Source organism: Stegostoma tigrinum, chromosome 10, assembly GCF_030684315.1.
Source record: "Stegostoma tigrinum isolate sSteTig4 chromosome 10, sSteTig4.hap1, whole genome shotgun sequence".
Lineage (NCBI taxonomy): Eukaryota > Metazoa > Chordata > Chondrichthyes > Orectolobiformes > Stegostomatidae > Stegostoma > Stegostoma tigrinum.
The window spans coordinates 7,030,991-7,049,937 of record NC_081363.1 but is presented as its reverse complement, the minus strand read 5'-3'; the positions used below and the strand labels follow the sequence as shown (position 1 = coordinate 7,049,937).

At 42.0% G+C, this 18,947-nt stretch overlaps 1 protein-coding gene across 1 annotated transcript in view; it reads right to left on the bottom strand.

Moving 5' to 3' along the window:
- Positions 1 to 7,152, bottom strand: part of LOC125455513 (uncharacterized) — a 77,568-nt gene extending 70,416 nt beyond the window's left edge. The window contains exons 1-4 of the mRNA XM_059649412.1: positions 7,104 to 7,152; positions 5,587 to 5,660; positions 2,152 to 2,308; positions 43 to 212 (exon numbers count right to left, since the gene is read on the bottom strand). Of these exons, the coding sequence (XP_059505395.1) occupies positions 43 to 212; positions 2,152 to 2,308; positions 5,587 to 5,660; positions 7,104 to 7,152 (450 nt within the window). The remainder of the gene's footprint in view (positions 1 to 42; positions 213 to 2,151; positions 2,309 to 5,586; positions 5,661 to 7,103) is intronic.
- Positions 7,153 to 18,947: the final 11,795 nt, after the last annotated feature.

Here is an 18,947-nt window from a genome sequence, read left to right as displayed (position 1 = left end):
TTTTACTACACCAATCCCTCTCCCTGGACACCAAATACTTACCACGAGTGCAACTGACAAGGCTTTCACTGCTTTGGGTGACATGCAGCGATAGTTCAGGTTAAGGTGAGCATCGTGATGGTGACGGATGTAGTAAGATATTGGGCTGACTCCAATTTCCTCACATGCCCTACGATAGACCTGCTCCGCTGTTACAGTTTCTCCAGGTTTTCCTTTTAATGGTGGAGGGAGGGGGTGCGGGGAATGTGTGACGTAAAAGAACATTTAATCAATTGAAAATTAGCTTAATTACATAGAATACACAATGCAGAATCAAGACATACATGGCAGCTTTGGATATGGATGGTAGTATAATGTAGGGGTGGAGGTTAGATAGATCTTAGGTTTAGGGTAAAAGTTCAGCACAACATTGTGGGCCGAAGGGCCTGTACTGTGCTCTACTGTTCTATGTTCTTTGCCACATGGAACTAGCAACAGCTCAGTGAAATCTTTGTGGCCCTTCATTGATCACATCTGAGCCCCAGTAGGATTGGGATGGGAATGCTTAAATCAACCTCGCCACCCAGTTTTATCAGCGAATGTTGGGAAGGTGATGGGCTCTGCACCTTGCAGGTCCTCACCTGAGTATATGGCCCCCACTTGTGCCCAAGCCACTTCTTAAGAAGGCATTAAATTTTATTCCTCATGGAGAGAAATAAGTCTATATTTCCAAGGTGACAAGTCAGTATCAAGTTAATTTTAGTGAAATTAGCATGTGGATGAGGGAAGGGCAGTTGACGTGGTGTACATGGACTTCAGTAAAGCCTTTGATAAGGTTCCACATGGTAGGCTACTGGAGAAAATACGGAGGCATGGGATTGAGGGAGATTTAGCAGTTTGGATTAGAAACTGGCTTTCTGAAAGAAGGCAACAAGTGGTGGTTGATGGAAAATATTCAGCCTGGAGTCCGGTTACTAGTGGTGTGCCTCAAGGATCTGTTTTGGGACCACTGCTGTTTGTCATTTTTAGAAATGACTTGGACGTAGGCATAGTTGGATGGTTTAGTAAGTTTGCAGATGACACTAAAGTCGGTGGAGTGGTGGACAGTGTGGAAGAATGTTGCAGGTTGCAGGGAGATTTGGATAAACTGCAGAACTGGGCTGAAAGGTGGTAAATGGAGCTTAATACGGATAAATGTGAGGTGATTCACTTTGGGAGGAATAATAGGAAGGCAGAATACTGGGTCAATGGAAAGATTCTTGGTAGTGTGGATGTGCAGAGGATCTTGGTGTCCATGTACATAGATCCCTGAAAGTTGCCACCCAGGTTGATAGTGCTGTTAAGAAGGCTTATGGTGTGTTAGGTTTTATTGGGAGAGGGATTATGTTCCGGAGCCGTAATGTCATGCTGCAACTGTACAAAACGCTAGTGTGGCCTCATTTGGAATATTGCATGCAGTTCTGGTCGCCCCCTTACGGGAAGCATTGGAATAGGTGCAGAGGAGATTTACCAGGATGTGGTCTGGTGTGGAGCGCAGGCCCTATGAAGAAAGGCTGAGGGACGTGGGTCCGTTCTCATTGGAGAGAAGGAGGCTAAGAGGGGATTTAATAGAGACATACAAGATGATCAGAGGATTAGATAGGGTGGACAGTGAGAGTCTTTTTCCGAGGATGATGACTTCAGCTTGTACAAGGAGGCATAGCTACAAATTGAGGGGTGATAGATTTAAGACAGATGTCAGAGGCAGGTTCTTTACTCAGAGAGTGGTAACGGCATGGAACGCCCTGCCTGCCAATGTAGTGAACTCAGCCACATTAGGGGCATTTAAACAGTCCTTGGATAAGCATATGGATGATGAAGGGATAGTGTAGGGGGATGGGCTTAGATTAGTTCACAGGTTGGCGCAACATTGAGGGCTGAAGGGCCTGTTCTGCACTGTATTGTTCTATGCTCTATGTTCTATGTTCTATAAATCCCACAATGGTACTTACGAGCCATTGACGTGTGGACAGTGTAAAGCCACATGTCTGCTAATGGCTGCAGATAAATGGAATGGCATGCAAATTCCCCCCACTCCATTTATTACATATTCTACTGCTTCAGGGACCTAGGGTTAGCTTTCAACTATATTTTGCAAGAAGAACAGATTGATCATGATTTCTATTTTCTCACCATCAAGCTCCACATCAGTGTCATAGTCATCTTCACTGGTCTTTTCCAATAGCTGATACATTGGCTCATCGCAGAGTGAACTGTAGCTGTCCACAGTACTCACATTGGAATGAACTGGACTTACATAGCTTGCCGTACTGTGAGTATTTTTGAGAAGCTGAGGAATGAACAAATAATAAAATGTGAGGCTGGATGAACACAGCAGGCCAAGCAGCATCTCAGGAGCACAAAAGCTGACGTTTCGGGCCTAGACCCTTCATCAGAGAGAATGAACAAATGTCAGGTTGGTCCCAGCATTGAGTATTCCATCTAGCTAAATTAAAGTGGACACAGTACTGGCTCTTTTCCATATCCTACAACACTACTTTTTCATGCACATAACTACATTCTCTATAAGCAAATAATGTACATACAACATTTTGACACATCCATATGTAAGGTATTTTAGTCTAAACTATGCTATCTTATCCATACAGTGTGTTCAAATTTACAGAGTTCATATTCGGAGAAGTTACTCAGTGTTGATTTGTGACAATAAGACTTCTTAATCCCTCATTTAAGGCTTTTTTGCCACTGTGGTAAAACGGGTTTTGTAGTGATTGTAACGAGATCAGCCAGGTGGACCTCATAGATTATGAGTTCCCTGACTGGGGCTGTTAACCTGGCCCAACCAGGGAGCCTGGCTGATAGATATAAATAGGATTGTCAGAGGTACTGTCACTCTGAGAGTTGGCTTTGAGGAAGCCAGATGAGTGTGAAGTACTGTACATGTATAAATAAAGGGTGATTTGGTGATGGGATATTGGCCTGTATGGTGTTATTTCAGGTTTTCAGTCACTGTTCTACAAGGGGCTTGGCTGAACAAGGCATCCAAATGTGTCAACTTCTATCCAAGAGGGTGGTCTTTCGCTTGAGATGGTCACTTTCGTTGGAAAGTCAAAGCACATAGGAATCAATGGACAATCTTTGTTCTTTTTTCTCACTTTCCTTGATTTGGAGAAGGAGCTTGAGACAGGCAAACATAGAAATGGATCTCTTTTCACTTGTAGGACATGAAGCAAAACCCTGGGCTGAGGCACAAAAGTGTATAACTTTTTACTAATGAAGTGAGGGACCAGTTCACTTAGGGGACAGCTAGCTTCAAAAGAGTTCTTCCTAATGAGTTAGTAAAATTATGTGTTGTGAAACAGAGTATGAAAAGTGAAAGAGAATTGAATTAATTTCTCTGAGAACTGTATTCTGTTGGTTAATGTTTCTTTTCCTTTTTTTTTCTTATATTTCCATGGGATGAAGGTGTCACTGGTGAGGCCAGATTTGTTCCTTGTTCCAGAAACTCCAGCATGAAAGGACAAAATTCCTCTTGCAGAGGGTAGTTCAGAGTGAACTGCAATGCTGGGGCCTGGAATCATGTGCAGAACTGCCATGTGATGACTGCAGGTCATCTTCCTTAAACAATATTAATGAACCAGAACAAAGGTTGCAAGCAAATATCCCACCTCCTTTAAATACATGAAAATCCATGAGGTAATGAATGAATGATGGATGTGGAAGCTTTGGAAAGGTGCAGAGGAGATTTACTAGGATGTTGCCTGGTATGGAGGGAAGGTCTTATGAGAAAAGGCTGAGGGACTTGAGGCTGTTTTCATTAGAGAGAAGAAGGTTGAGAGGTGACTTAATTGAAACATATAAAATAATCAGAGGGTTAGATAGGGTGGATAGAGAGAGCCTTTTTCCTAGGATGGTGACGGCGAGCACGAGGGGGCATAGCTTTAAATTGAGGGGTGAAAGATATAGGACAGATGTCAGAGGTAGTTTCTTTACTCAGAGAGTAGTAAGAGAATGGAACGCTTTGCCTGCAACGGTAGTAGATTCGCCAACTTTAGGTACCTTTAAGTCGTCATTGGACAAGCATATGGACGTACATGGAATAGTGTGGGTTAGATGGGCTTGAGATCGGTATGACAGGTCGGCACAACATCGAGGGCCGAAGGGCCTGTACTGTGCTGTAATGTTCTATGTTCTATGTTCTATGAATTACAAATAGTATAATATCCAAATCTGACTAACAATGTTATCACGCCTGAGTGCATGAATATTTTACTAAATAATGGCTAGCACAATGATCGTAGCTGGTGGTAGTTCTGGAACGTTTCAGTTCGCAGAGTGAGACCTGGCTTGATAAATCAAATGTTTTATTTCTGCAATTTGGTTACCACACTGGTCAGTCACTGAACTTATTTATAAGAGGTTGCCAATGTATTTTTAAAGAAAGGACATTTTCACCTCCTGAGCACTAATCCAGTGGAATCCATCCCATTCAGCCATTTGTCCTGTGAGGCCTCATTGAAAGCACTACCCAATTCCAATTCCTCCCATTCCCCTGTTGTTCACCATTGCTATTCAAATGGCAATACTGTGTTCTGAAACACTGCTTTCACTCTGATTGTCTTGATATAGGAAAGTTGTGGTGTAACTTGAAAGGGCCAGTAAAGATTTACAAGGATATGGCCAGGGTTGGAGAGTTTGAGCTATATGGAGAGGCTGGGGCTATTTTCCCTGCAGCATCAGAGACTGAGGGGCTTATGGAAGTTTATAAAATCATGAGGGGCATGGATAGAGTGAATAGTCAAGGTCTTTTCCCCAGGGTAGGGGAGTCTTAAAGTAGAGGCCATAGGTTTAAGGTGAGAGGGGAAAGATATAAAAGGAACCTAAGGGGCAACGTTTTCACACAGATGGTGGTGTGTGTATGGGATGAGTTGCTGGAGGGACCAGTGGAAGCTGATACAACATTTAAAAGGCGTACATGAATAGGGATATGAGGGATATGAGCCAAATGCTGGCAAACGGGACTAAATTAATTTAGGATATCTGTTTGGCATGGATAAGTTGGAATGAAGTGTCTGTTTTCATGCTGTACAGCTCAATGGTGCTAATTTTTTTCATCAATGTTTATCTAATTTCTTCAGGAAAGTTATTATTGAACCTGCTTTCACTTCTTTTCTTGAAGTATATACTCGATCACAACAAATTGTGTATAAAACGTTCTTGATATCTTGCCTTTTTTTGCCTTAAAATTGTGTCATTTGATTCTTGCACCTTTTGTCATTTTGTTGCTCTTTATGAGTTTGAATTCCTCTGTGTTCAAGGGAGAACAAGCCTAGATTATCCACTCTCTGGATATAATTGAACTCCCTTACTCCTGGTCCATTCTTGTTATTCTCCCTGACACCTTCCCAAAAGGCTTGAAAACGTTCCTTAAAGCCATGCCCAGCATTGGAGATATTGCTCGATCTGGGCTCAAGCAGTGATATGTAAAAGTTGAAGGCTGTTTTTCTGCTTTTGTATTCCGTGCCTATGTCTATAAATTGAAGGGTCCAACACATTTCTTTCAAATGCCCCCTCAACATCTCCATCTAGCTCCACAGATGTTCCTACATAGGCGTCCAGAACCCTTTGTTCCTGTACCTCTTCTTTACGGTCTCCTATGTGAGGTTTATTATAAGCAGAAGCTATAGGAACAACGAGGAGAATGCACTGAGTAGCTGCTGGCTGGCAGATCAACTTTTGGCTGCTAACTTGCCTAACAACAACCTCTAAATTAAAATTGCTTTTTTTTCAGCATATAGCCAGATGTAGCAGTAGTGCTCTCTTCTTTATCTCTCTATTTTAGTGAGGAAATGATAACCATTAAAAGAAAATGCACTAAATTTCAGAAATTAGTCTCTTTAAGCTCCTAATAAGCTCTGAAAATTAAACTGTTAACCCAGTCCAAAGACCCACGTCTAACTGAACCTTCACCTGAACTGAGTATCTGCTATCACTTTGTGGGTGGCAGCAACTTGATTTCATCAATAGGAAACTGAAGGAACTGTACAACTTCAATTCATTCTATTCTTTCGTTTGGAATCTTGCTCCAGAAGGTTGCTTTTCTTTCAAGTTTAATCCCACCTGTAATATCTCTGCTTTGTCTTGTCCTGATTTTATATAAATCTTTCTGTTTGGGATAAAGGTGAATGCTGCATAATGGTTTAGTTAATATTTGCTTTTGCCACTTACTGTAAGGATGTAACTGATTGTATTAAATATGTTATTTTTGAATTCGTCGAAGCAAGCAGATGAGTTATAAAAAGCAAACCTCTTTTGTTTTAGGCAGCATTAATAAAAGAAATAAACTGGTAATTAAATTTGAAATTTGTGTGGCTTTTAAAGTGGTGGGTCTTGATTTTGTGCACTCCATCTATCAAAATCAGAAGACTTTTAGATAGATTTTTGATAGACAAGGGAGTCACAATTTATTGATTATGGGAGAGCTGCAGACAGGAAAGTGGAACTAAGGCTATAACCATATCAGCCATGATCTTATTGAATGATAGTGTAGGCTTAAGGGTCTGGATGCCCTACTCCTGCTTCTAACTTCTATTTTCCTACGTTATACGTAGAAACTGTATCTTTGAATGCTCTTCTTTCCTGACATTTTCTTTGATTTTTCTTCATGGAATTTTGGTGTTGCTGGCTATGCCAGCATCTATTTTCCATTCTGAATTCCTCCTGACAAAGTGAAAGTAAGAAGCCTGCTGCAATCCATTGGAGACATGTACTTCCTCAGCACTGTAGGGAAGTAGCTCGAGGACTTTTTCCTACTGACAATGAAGGAACCAAGTTTGGGATATGCGTGGGCACTTGCAGGTGTAGTGTAGCCACACATCTGTTACTCTTGTCCTTCTGGCTGGTGGAGGCCACAGGGTTAGAAGGTGATGTCAAAGGAGACTTGGTAAGTTGCTTAAGTATCCTTGATAGTGCTAAGCTTCTTGAGTGATGTTGGAGCTGCTGTCATCCATTCAAGTGGGAAGAATTCACTGTCCTGATTTGAGCCTTGTCGATGATAGACAGGCTTTTGGGAGTCAGGAGATGCTGCGGGATTCTTTGTCTTTGGTTTTTTGTAGCCACCGTACTTATGTGGCCAGTTGAACTGAGCTTCTGGTCAAAAATAACCTCCACCATGTTGATAGAGGGGGCTGCAATGATGGTAATGTAAGTGACTATCAAGGGGAGATGGTTAGATTCTCCCCTATTGGTGATGTTCATTGCTTGGTCCTAATGTGGCATGAATGTGACCTGCAACTTTTCAGTCCAAGCCTGGATGTTGACCAGGTTCCGTTGCGATTGGGCATACTGCTTCAGCATCTGTGAATGCTCTGACTATTTTGTAATCATTAGTGGCCATCCCAGTTCTGACCTGAAGATGGAAGGTGGGTCTTTGATAAAACAGGTGAAGATAGGCCTTGGGATACTAATCGGAGGAACTCCTGTAGAGGTATCCTGGAAGTGAGATATTTGACCCCTAACAGTCACGACCATCTTCCTTTGTGATATGCATGACTCAAGAGAGGTTTTCCCAGTTTCCATTGACTTCAGATGCTTTGGGGTCTTTGATGCCACCCTCAGTTAAATGTTACCCTGATGTCAAGGGTAGTCATGGTTACCTCATCTCTGGAATTCAGCTCTTTTGTCCTGATTTGGAGCAAGGCTGTAATTAGCTCAGCAGCTGAGTAGTTCTGGCATAAACCAAATTGAGCAGCAGTGAGCAAGCTACAATTGAGCAAATGCCACTTGATAGCAGTCAGTGACGCATGGCATCAGTCTGCTATGATTGAGAGTAGGCTGATGGGGCATTAATTGGTCGGGCTGAGTTGTTGTACTGCAATCCCCATTGCTGAAACCTTGTTGTATGAGGGATCTGCTCTATTGCACACCATGTAGTAGATTTACAACCACCATCCTCTTTTAGTATAACGATCTATAGGGCCTGCTTAGCCTGGTGTGGCAGAAGAAAATCACTTGCTAGTCTAACAAGGTGCAGTTTACTGCAAGTTATAAAGACCCTGCATTCTTATGTTTTGTGCTTTTTAACAAAAGGAAACAGAGGAGCAAAGGATCAGGAATAGACCATTTACCCCCTTGAGCGTGTTCCACCATTCGATAAAAAACTGAAATAAAAAGGCTCTCCCTATCCACCCTATCTAACCCTCTGATTATTTTATATGTCTCAATTAAGTCACCTCTTAACCTTCATCTCTTTGATGAAAACAGCCTCAAGTTCCTCAGCCTTTCCTCATAAGACCTTCCCTTCATACCAGGCGCAAGCATGAGGGGGTATAGCTTTAAATTGAGGGGTGAAAGATATAGGACAGATGTCAGAGGTAGTTTCTTTACTCAGAGAGTAGTAAGGGAATGGAACGCGTTGCCTGCAACGGTAGTAGATTCGCCAACTTTAAGTACATTTAAGTCATCATTGGACAAGCATATGGACGTACATGGAATAGTGTAGGTTAGATGGGTTTCAGATTGGTATGACAGGTCGGCACCACATCGAGGGCTGAAGGGCCTGTACTGTGCTGTAATGTTCTATGTTCTATGAAAGAACTGTTTTGGCAACCAAGGATTTACGAGGATGGCTGTATGTTTTGGAAGTAGAGAGTTTGATACCTATGGCGAGTACTGATTGTGTAGCAGTGGATTCCAGCAGTGTGAAGACAAACTGGAGCCAAAGATTGTTTATAAGTGTAACAAATTAGGTAGTGGACTCAGGACTAGGGACCAATTACCAATGACAAAGGCCCTCTGCCTGCCAACAACCGTTTGATTTGTTGTCAGTTACCGGAACAGACTGGGCTGTGAATGAGACAAAGAGAAACTAGTTCAGAGCAGAGGAGAAACCACCAAAAGCTCTCAGCTTTCTGCAGTAAGCCACTTTAAACATGAGAAAACCAGTCCACCTGTCCTTCAGCAACTAATGGAAGTTATGATTTTGAATTGGATAAGTTGGAGACCCTTCCTAAGTAAATCAGCCACCCTTTGCCACTTGCAATCTCAGTGGAGGCATTCAGAATAAATAATGTTGAGGAGAAATCCACATGTCAGCAAGAGCCTACCCTGCAGCTGTTGTGATCAAAGACTACTAAACTATATTGAGATAGCAAGAACTGCGAATGCTGGAGTCAGAGATAACACAGTGGCAGGCCAGGCAACATCAGAGGAGCAGGAGAGTTGACGTTTCGGGTCAGAACCCTTCTTCAGAAATGATGCTGCGTGGCCTGCTGTGTTCCTCCACCTCCGCACTTTGTTATCTCTGCCAAATTATATTACTAGATTTCCCTCTGCTCATGTGTTTCTTTTCCTAATTTGTAGATTTTACTGAATTTGATTTAATTGTTTACCTGTAGCCAGAAATTATTTATAGCAAATATTGTTTGTTCTTAACTAAAGAAATCTAGTCAATTCTTTTTATCAATCTCAACATGAAAGTCAAGTCGTTTAGCGATGTTGCACATTTCCTTTTTAAACTCGTTAACTTACGTGATCACTCTGAGAATGGTGGGGCTTTATTTCTAGTGTTCTGTCCCAGTAAGGCATGTAAAGTTAGCAATTCGGTTCAAGGTACACCCCGAGAACACAAGGAGGACCTAGATGATAGATAACATTTCTTCGAGCTCCATTTTCCTCCTGTCATCGTAGCGGGTGCTGCTTGAGGCACTCATCAGTAACAACATTTTCAGATCATTGATCCTACAGTGTGGAAACAGGTCCTTCGACCCAAGTCCCCACTGACCCTTGCAGCATCCCACCCAGACACATTCCCCTATAACCCACACACCCCTGAACACTACAAGCAATAGTATAACCAATCCACCTAGCCTGCACATCGTTGTACTGTGGGAGGAAACCAGAGCACCCGGAAGAAACCCACGCAGACATGGGGAGAATGTGCAAATTCCACACAGACAGTCACCCGAGGCTGGAATCGAACCTGGGTCCCTGGCACTGTGAGGCCGCAGTGCTAACCATTGAGCCACTGTGCCACCCTAGATCTTTTCGTGATTATACTCAAAGGTTTGGTTTGCATCTTGTGTACAGATTCTGTCAGGATGATTTTCCACAGTGCTGTAAAGATATCTTGAAGCTGCACTGGAACAATTTGGCTAGAGGTTCATTCTGGAGCTTAAACCTCTAGTACTATAGTCAGAATATTGTCAGGGTCCATAGCCTCCCATGTATCCAGTGCCTTCAGTTATTTCATCTGGAGTGAATACATTTGGCTGAGGACTGGTATCTATAACGCTGGTGGCATCAGGAGAAGACCTGGAGTCTACTATAGTTTAAATTTGTACCTAGTCTCCCTATCTCCCTACCCAGAAAATATTTATACTTTAAATGCTGAATTCCTCAACTATATTACAATCCTAAACTCATCTTGAATATCTATTACTTTGTGCATTAATCCCTTGGTTAACTTACAGTTTGTGATTCATTTCAGGCTATATAGGTAATTGAAAAGCCTTGATTAAATGCCAACCTGTAACTACCTGCTTTCTAAGTATATAAATAATCTTATTACATTCAAGTCTATAATTAATTTCTGGCTATCAGCTTTTATATATTAAACCAAATGAGCCTTGAATTAATTCCTAACCTGTGATTCCCTGTGGAGTAGATGCCTGTTATTATACAATAGACCATAGAGCATTAGGGTAGATTGAGATTATTGTTTATTCCCGTGTTCTTTTGTTTGTTTGAATTGTTGGAAATCCATTTCAATATTATTTTTTATCCTTGATTAAATTCCAGGCTGTGTCTACTATACATCCGTTAATCTATTTGTAATCCATTCAAATTTGATGATTAGGTTCTAGTCTGTAACTGACCCCTTGAGCTACTGTTTATTCTATATCTAAAGTCATCCAATCCCTTTAATAAGATGTTAGCTGTAACTGACTCCTTGATATCTGTTTTCTGTTTAGAAACCACCTTAGAGTCATGCAAAACAGACGAAAGCCATTTGGCCCATCATGCCTATACCAGCTCTTTGAGAAAACTATTGGCATCAAATATTTTCCTTTGCTTCTCCAAAACATATAGTTTCTTTTTTTTCAGATCAAGAGCTTATGCATTGAATTTCCAACTGAAAGTTAATATTGAATTTACTACCAACCCTTCTAGGCAGTACATTCCAGATAATGAAAACTCCTCATCTCCCCTCTGGCTCTTCTACCAAGTAACTTATTAGAAACTGGATATTTTTAAGGCACAGGGAGATAGATCCTTGTCTAACAAGGGCGTTGAAGAATATTGGGGGTAAGCACGTAAATGGAATTGAGATCACATTCAGATCTGCACAGATCTTATTGAGTGGCTGAGCAGGTCTGAAGGGCCAAACAGCATACTCTGCTCCTATTGAGTTTGCTTATGCCTTAAATGTGTGCCCTCTGGCTTCTGATCCTTCTGAATTAGCAACAGCTGATTTACCAAAATTCTTCTTAATTTTGAATACCTCTATTAATTCTCTTCACCATAGTGAACAACTGCAACTTCTCTGATTTCTCTCAATGGGCCAAGTTACTTCCTCCTGCTGTGAACTGATATATTCATGTGTGACTGCTGAGATTGTGAAAAAGTACAGAATAGCCCATTTTGGAACATATCCCAAAATCATAACATATTTGGAATGTATAAAGGTCTTCTGCTTTGTAGCATTTATTTCAGCCCTTTATCAAAAACATCATGTGCATCTTGTAACATATATGTCACATGCTCCAACGTATTGGCCACTTTGTGCCCAACATTCAGCGTTTCTGTAATGCTCTGGCCTTTAAGAACACAGGAATTAAGAGCATGAGGAGGCCATTCAGCCCTTTCTGCCTGCTCCACCATTTGATAAGATTCTGTGCGATCTGATTGTGGCCTCAGCTCCAGTTTCCAAGCTCCATCTGCCCAACACCCCTGAACTCACACACTGATTGAAAATTTGTCAAACTTAGTCTTGACGTGTTCAGTGACCAAGCCTCCACTGCTCTCATTGTGGAAGAGAATTCCACAGACTAATGACCTGTGTTTAAGATAACAAAGTGTGAAGCTGGATGAACACAGCAGGCCAAGCAGCATCTCAGGAGCACAAGACCTTTTGTGCTCCTGAGATGCTGCTTGGCCTACTGTGTTCATCCAGCTCCACACTTTGTTATCTTGGATTCTCCAGCATCTGCAGTTCCCATTACTTCTGACCCGTGTTTAAGATCTGTCTGATATTCTGCAAGTAACATGCTCCAGCCGCGATGTCATGCGAATAAATTGAGTTGAGCACAGGACACCATGGCAGTTTCACCACAGAATAGTGTGTGCAGTTTTTGTATTATGCTACATACATCTGCATAATGTTTATGTGGCAGTTTAATCCATGTGCTACTTTGTACATAACTATCTGTTTTGGTTTTTATCTAGATATCATACCAGTTTACGTTGAATGGCTTCTTCTATTGATCCTGAAGCATGGGAAGGAAGCCAGAAGGAAACACAGACATAGAATCATGAGATTTCAGTAGTACAGGAGGAAGCTATTGTGTCTGGGCCAGCTCCTGAAATAGTGGTCAATGACAACATTTTTTCATACCTTTCCATCCTACATTGTTCAGATCAGAACTTTGCTGTACAGCTTCACTCTAAATAGCTCTTAGTTCAGGTTTTGACCAAGCTAACGTCTTCACAATGCGTGATACTTCCAAGTTTTTGGCACTTGCAAGTTTTGAAATTGTATCCTGCACAATCTGGGACTATTGAACAAATCAAGACAAGCAGTGGCCTCATATCAACCCCTCAAAAACCCTGCTATAAACGTTCCTCCATGTGAAAATCAGTCATTGCTTGGTTTCATGTGCTCATCTGGTTTTGCAATGCTCTTGCCACTTTTCCTGTTAATTTATGAGGTTTAGCTTTGCTGACAAACCAACAATATGGCACTTTATTACATGTTATTTGGAAATACATGTACACATCAAACATATTACTCTCATCGACCCTCCATGATACGTCAACGTGAAACTCCAGGAAATTAGTTTAACATAATTTTACCTTAAGAAATCCAAACCGACTTTCCTTAATTAATCCAAACATCCTATCTCTTGCTAATTCTATTCCAGGCTAGCATTTCACTGAAGTTTAAATGTTTGGTCTATACTTGTTGGGTTTATCCAAACATGCTTTTTTGAACTAGGTTGATCACTGCAATTTTCTAGTTCTAAGTCAATATCTTGTATTTGAGGAGGATTGGAATATTGCAGTCAGTACATCCACAATTTCCACTCTTACTTTCCCCAATATCCTTGGGTTGGTGATGTCATTTCCTGCATTGGTGATGTCATTTCCTGTTCTTTTTCTCAGGGGATGGTAGATTGGCTCCAAATCAATGTGTTTGTTGATGGAGTTCCGGTTGGAATGCCATGCTTCTAGGAATTCTCGTGCGTGTCTCTGTTTGGCTTGTCCTAGGATGGATGTGTTGTCCCAATCAAAGTGGTATCCTTCCTCACCACTCCATTCGCTCCACCCAAGAATTCCTGAACACCATCAAAGACACCAAGATAGAAGAGGATGAAATAATAGTCCCCTTTGACGTAACAGCCCTGTTCACATCCATCAACATCAACCTGGCCAAAGAAACACTGACTACATTATTAGAAGAACCGAAAACACCTACACCAGACACCACCAACCTCATCAGCAAGGACATCATCAAGCTAGTGGACCTATGCCTCACCACCCACTTCACTTTCAATAGCAAAACCTACAGACAAACCAACGGTACACCCGTGGGATCTCCGATATCAGGGTTCTTAGCAGAGGGAGTAATGCAGAGACTCGAACAAACGGCTCTGCCAATCATCCAAACCAAACTTTGGGTCTGCTATGTGGATGACACCTTTGTCATCACTAAACAAAACAAATTAGAGGAAACCTTCAAGACCATCAATAATACCCTTTACTGGCATAACATTCACAAAAGAGGAGGAAAACAACAGCAAACTGCCATTCCTAGATGTCACAGTAGAGCGAACAGCCAATGGGGAACTTCAAACCAGCGTCTACAGGAAAACAACACATACGGACCAAATACTGAACTACAGGAGCAACCATCCCAACACCCACAAACGAAGCTGCATTAGAACATTATTCCAACGAGCCACCACACACTGTAGCACAAAGGAACTACGCAGAGCAGAGGAAAATCACCTATACAGCGTATTCAAAAAGAACGGGTACCCGATGAACACAGTCCGCCGATTTCTCAGCAGCCAACCCAAACAAACAGACAAAACGGGCCCAGAAACCATAACCACTCTCCCCTACATCAAAGACATTTCTGAAATGACTGCCAGACTACTCGGACCCCTTGGCATCAGGGTAGCCCACAAACCCACCAACACACTAAAACAACAGCTAATGAACTTAAAAGACCCTATACAGACAACAAATAAAACAAACGTCATCTACAAAATACCTTGCAAGAACTGTGACAAACACTACTTTGGACAAACTGGCAGGAAGCTAGTCACCAGGTTAACATGAACATCAACTAGCCACAAAACGACATGACCCACTATCACTCGTATCCTTACATACAGATAAGGAAGGACACCACTTTGATTGGGACAACACATCCATCCTAGGACAAGCCAAACAGAGACACGCACAAGAATTCCTAGAAGTGTGGCATTCCAACCGGAACTCCATCAACAAACACATTGACTTGGAGCCAATCTACCATCCCCTGAGAAAAAGAACAGGAAATGACATCACCAATGCAGGAAATGACATCACCAACCCAAGGAAACCTAACCAGATAAATAGAAAGCGGGACATAACACCAGCGCTTCATCAGAGGCTCACTGATGATGTTGCCTAGAATGGTGACGAAACGTCTGAAAACGAACCTTCCAGCTCAGCGAGCAATCTCACATCCAACAAAGAAAATGACAGCACAGGAATGGACCCTTCAGCCCTCCAAGCCTGCGCCGATCCAGATCCTCTATCTAAACCTGTCGCCTATTTTCCAAAGATCTGTATCCCTCTGCTCCCTGCCCATTCATGTATCTGTCTAGATATATCTTAAGTGATGCTATCGTACCCGCCTCTACCACCTCTGTTGGCAATGCGTTCCAGGAACACATGACCCTCTGCGTAAAGAACTTTCCCTGCATATCTCCACATCTCACCTTGAAATCGTGACCCTAGTAACTGAGTCCCCACTCTGGGAAAAAGCTTCTTGCTATCCACCCTGTCTATACTTCTCATGATTTTACAGACCTCAATCAGGTCCCCCCTCAACCTCCATTTCTAATGTAAATAATCCTAACCTACTCAAACTCCATACCAGGCAACATCCTGGTAAACCTTCTCTGCACCATCTCCAAAGCATCCACATCCTTTTGGTAATGTGGCAACCAGAACTGTACACAGTACTCCAAATGTGGCCGAACCAAAGTCCTATATAACTGTAACATGAGCTGCCAACTCTGGTACTCAATACCCCGTCCGATGAATGAAAGCATGCCGTAAGCCTTCTTGACCACCCTATTGACCTGCTTTGCCACTGTCAGGGAACAACGGACCTGAACACCCAGATCTCTCTGTTCATCAATTTTCCCCAGGGCTTTTCCATTTACCGTATAGTTCGCTTCTGTTCAGTTCAGTTCTGACAATTTGTAAATGTCTATATAAACTCTCACAGCTTGGAAACATCAGATCAGAAATGAAATCACTTCTGCTTGGTTGTAAATGGCTCTCCCAAACTATAATCTTGATCCTTCTACGATGGTAAAACCATTCCCATGAACTAAACTCCTGATTATTCTGAACTCGAAACTAAATTAGTTCACCCCTCGGCATTTGTTTACTGCCATGAAATAGCTATTTCATCAATTAACAACAACAGTACAATGTTAAGTACTTAAATGAATCATATCCTTTCTTGTAAATAAATCATTGTTTCCAAATGACTTTTTGACATCTATAAAAAAATCATCAAAGAAGTGAAACCTATTTCTATTTTCAAAAAGTTCTTAATTCTCAAATGACAATGATACATCATACACCTTTTGGAGTGGCACTGTAGCTCATAGGTTAGCACTGCTGCCTCTCATGCGCCAGGAACTCTGGTTCGATTCCACCTCGGGTGACTGTCTGTCTGGAGTTTGCACATACTCGCTGTATCTGTGTGGGTTTTCTCTGGGTGCTCCAGTTTACTTCCACAGTCCAAAGATGATGTGCAGGTTAGCTGGATTGGCCATACTAAATTGTCTGTAGCGTCCAGGTATGTGATAGCTAGGTGTGTTGGCCACGATCAAAATTTGGGTTGACGGGGATAGAGTGGGGATCTGGGTGAGATGCACTTCAGAGAGTCAGTGAGAGACTCAATGGGCCGAATGACCTCTTTCCACATTGTAGGAGTTCTATTTTATCAGACTAGCTTCTGGTTCAGGACAAGGCCAATACTTAATTCTGTGCTTTACCCATGTTTAAAGTTACCAAATTTGACAAACAAATTTTTGGAGCCGTCAGCACATAACCTACTGCCATTTACACTGTCCATTCCCCTTCCCCAAAATGGCTTGTCAAACTGTAATTTTTATCCTCACCACATTTCAATTACTGCTTAATATAAAACATAATTTCTAAAATTCCCCTAAAGCTTAATCACATGGGTATTGTTGTCAGCAACCCAGGATACAATCCCTTAATCTCTGTTGAGTGAGGTTTGACAACCATATCCCATGATCTATCCTTATCCTCTATACCTTGGTCATGCCTGCAATTTTGTTCATTTTTGGCTGGTACCACTTTGTCTTTCCTGTTCTTGTATGGCACAACAAACTTTGAAAAATCCCTGCCACATCTTTTAGCTACATCACAAGCACTGATGTCACAGTAAAACCAGTGATGGGTTTAGTAGCAGTAGTCGTTTCCCTAGAAACACTCAAGGTGGATAGCTCCTTGCAGTTGGTTAAGAGTCCAATAAAAAGAAAAAAAGAGCAACAATATTAACATTGATGTTTATTTTTGATTGACTCCTTATTAACTGTTATTGCTATTTGTCAAAACTGTTCTGATGAGTATGTAATTTGAACATAATCTATACAAATAACAATACTTTACATAGTGCACTTAATGCACTACAACATTCCAAGGGGCTTAACAGAAGTGTAATCAAACAATATGTTGACTCAGTGGTTAGCACTGCTGCCTCACAGCACCAGGGGCCTGGGTTCGATCCCACCTTCGGATGACTGTCTGTGTGGAGTTTGCACATTCTCCCCACGATGGCGTGGGTTCCAATGGGTGCTCCAGTTTCCTCCCAAAGACCAAAGATGTGCAGGCTAGGTGGATTGGCCATGCTAAATTGCCCATAGTGTTCAGGGATGTGTAGACTAGGTGGGTTATGGGGGATGGGCCTGGGTGGGATGCTCTGAGGGTCGGTGTGGACTTGCCGGCCAAAGGGCCTGTTTCCACACTGTAGGGATTAGAACATAGAACATCACAGCACAGTACAGGCCCTTCGGCCCTCGATGTTGCACTGACCTGTCATACCGATCTGAAGCCCATCTAACCTACACTATTCCATGTACGTCCATGTGCTTATCCGTTGACGACTTAAATGTACCTAAAGTTGGCGAATCTACTACCATTGCAGGCAAAGCGTTCCATTCCCTTACTACTCTCTGAATAAAGAAACTACCTCTGACATCTGTCCTATATCTTTCACCCTTCAATTTAAAGCTATGCCCCCTCATGCTCGCCGTCACCATCCTAGGAAAAAGGCTCTCCCTATCCACCCTATCTAGCCCTCTGATTATTTTATATGTTTCAATTAAGTATGATTCTATGAAAACATTTGACTCTTGAGCCACTTAAGGACATGTTAGTCAGATAAGCAAAATCTTGGTCAAAGAGGTATACTTTGAGGAACGTGCTAAGGAGAAAGGAGTGGCAAAATGCTTCAGGAGAAATTTCCAGAGCATAGAGCCTTAGCAGCTGATGGCATTCACTTCAAGGTGAAGCCATTATAATTGAGGTTGAACAAGAAACCAGAATTGGTGGAACACAGAAATTTTAGAGTGTTGTGGGACTACCAGAGATTATAGAGAGGAATCTGAAAACAAGATGAAAATTTAAACGTTTTAAATATCTCCTTCTTTGCTTCCATGTCAAACTTCACTTTACTACATTAAAAGCACAACATCTTTCCATCTATACAAAAGCCTGATTCTGGAGTATTGTGTCCAGTTCTGGTCGTCTCATTACAGGAAAGATGTGGAGGCGTTGGAAAAGGTGCAGAGGAGATTTACCATGATGTTGCCTGGAATGGAGGGAAGGTCTACTGAGGAAAGGTTGAGAGAGCTAAGGTTTTTCTCTTTAGAATGACGAAGGATGACAGGTAACTTGATAGAGGTGTACAAAATGATCAGAGGTATAGATAGAGTGGACAGCCAGAGACTTTTCCTAGGGTGGAGGTAGCTATTACGAGGGGGCATAGTTTTAAAGTGAAAGGAGGTAGATATAGGGGAGACATCAGTGGTAGGTTCTTTACTCAGAGAGTGGTAGGGGTGTGGAATGCGTTGCCGGAGAGGGTAGTGGAGTTGGCTTCATTAGGGGCATTTAAGCGGCTGTTAGATAGGCATATGGATGTTAGTATAGGGTAGGGGTGGAGGTTAGATAAACTTTAGGATTAGGGTAAAAGTTCGGCACAACATGGTGGGCCAAAGGGCCTGTACTGTGCTGCACTGTTCTACGTCCTGTAAATACAAGTTATTATATATATCCAAATCCCTTTTGAATGTTTTATACTGAGTCTGTTTCTACCATCCTTTCAGCAGTGCATTCCAGATCGTAACAGCTTGCCTCATAAGAAAGGTCTCAGCACTCAGCTGTGCTGGAAATACAGGAGGGAAAGTAAGCTGTTCAGCCTTTTGAATTTG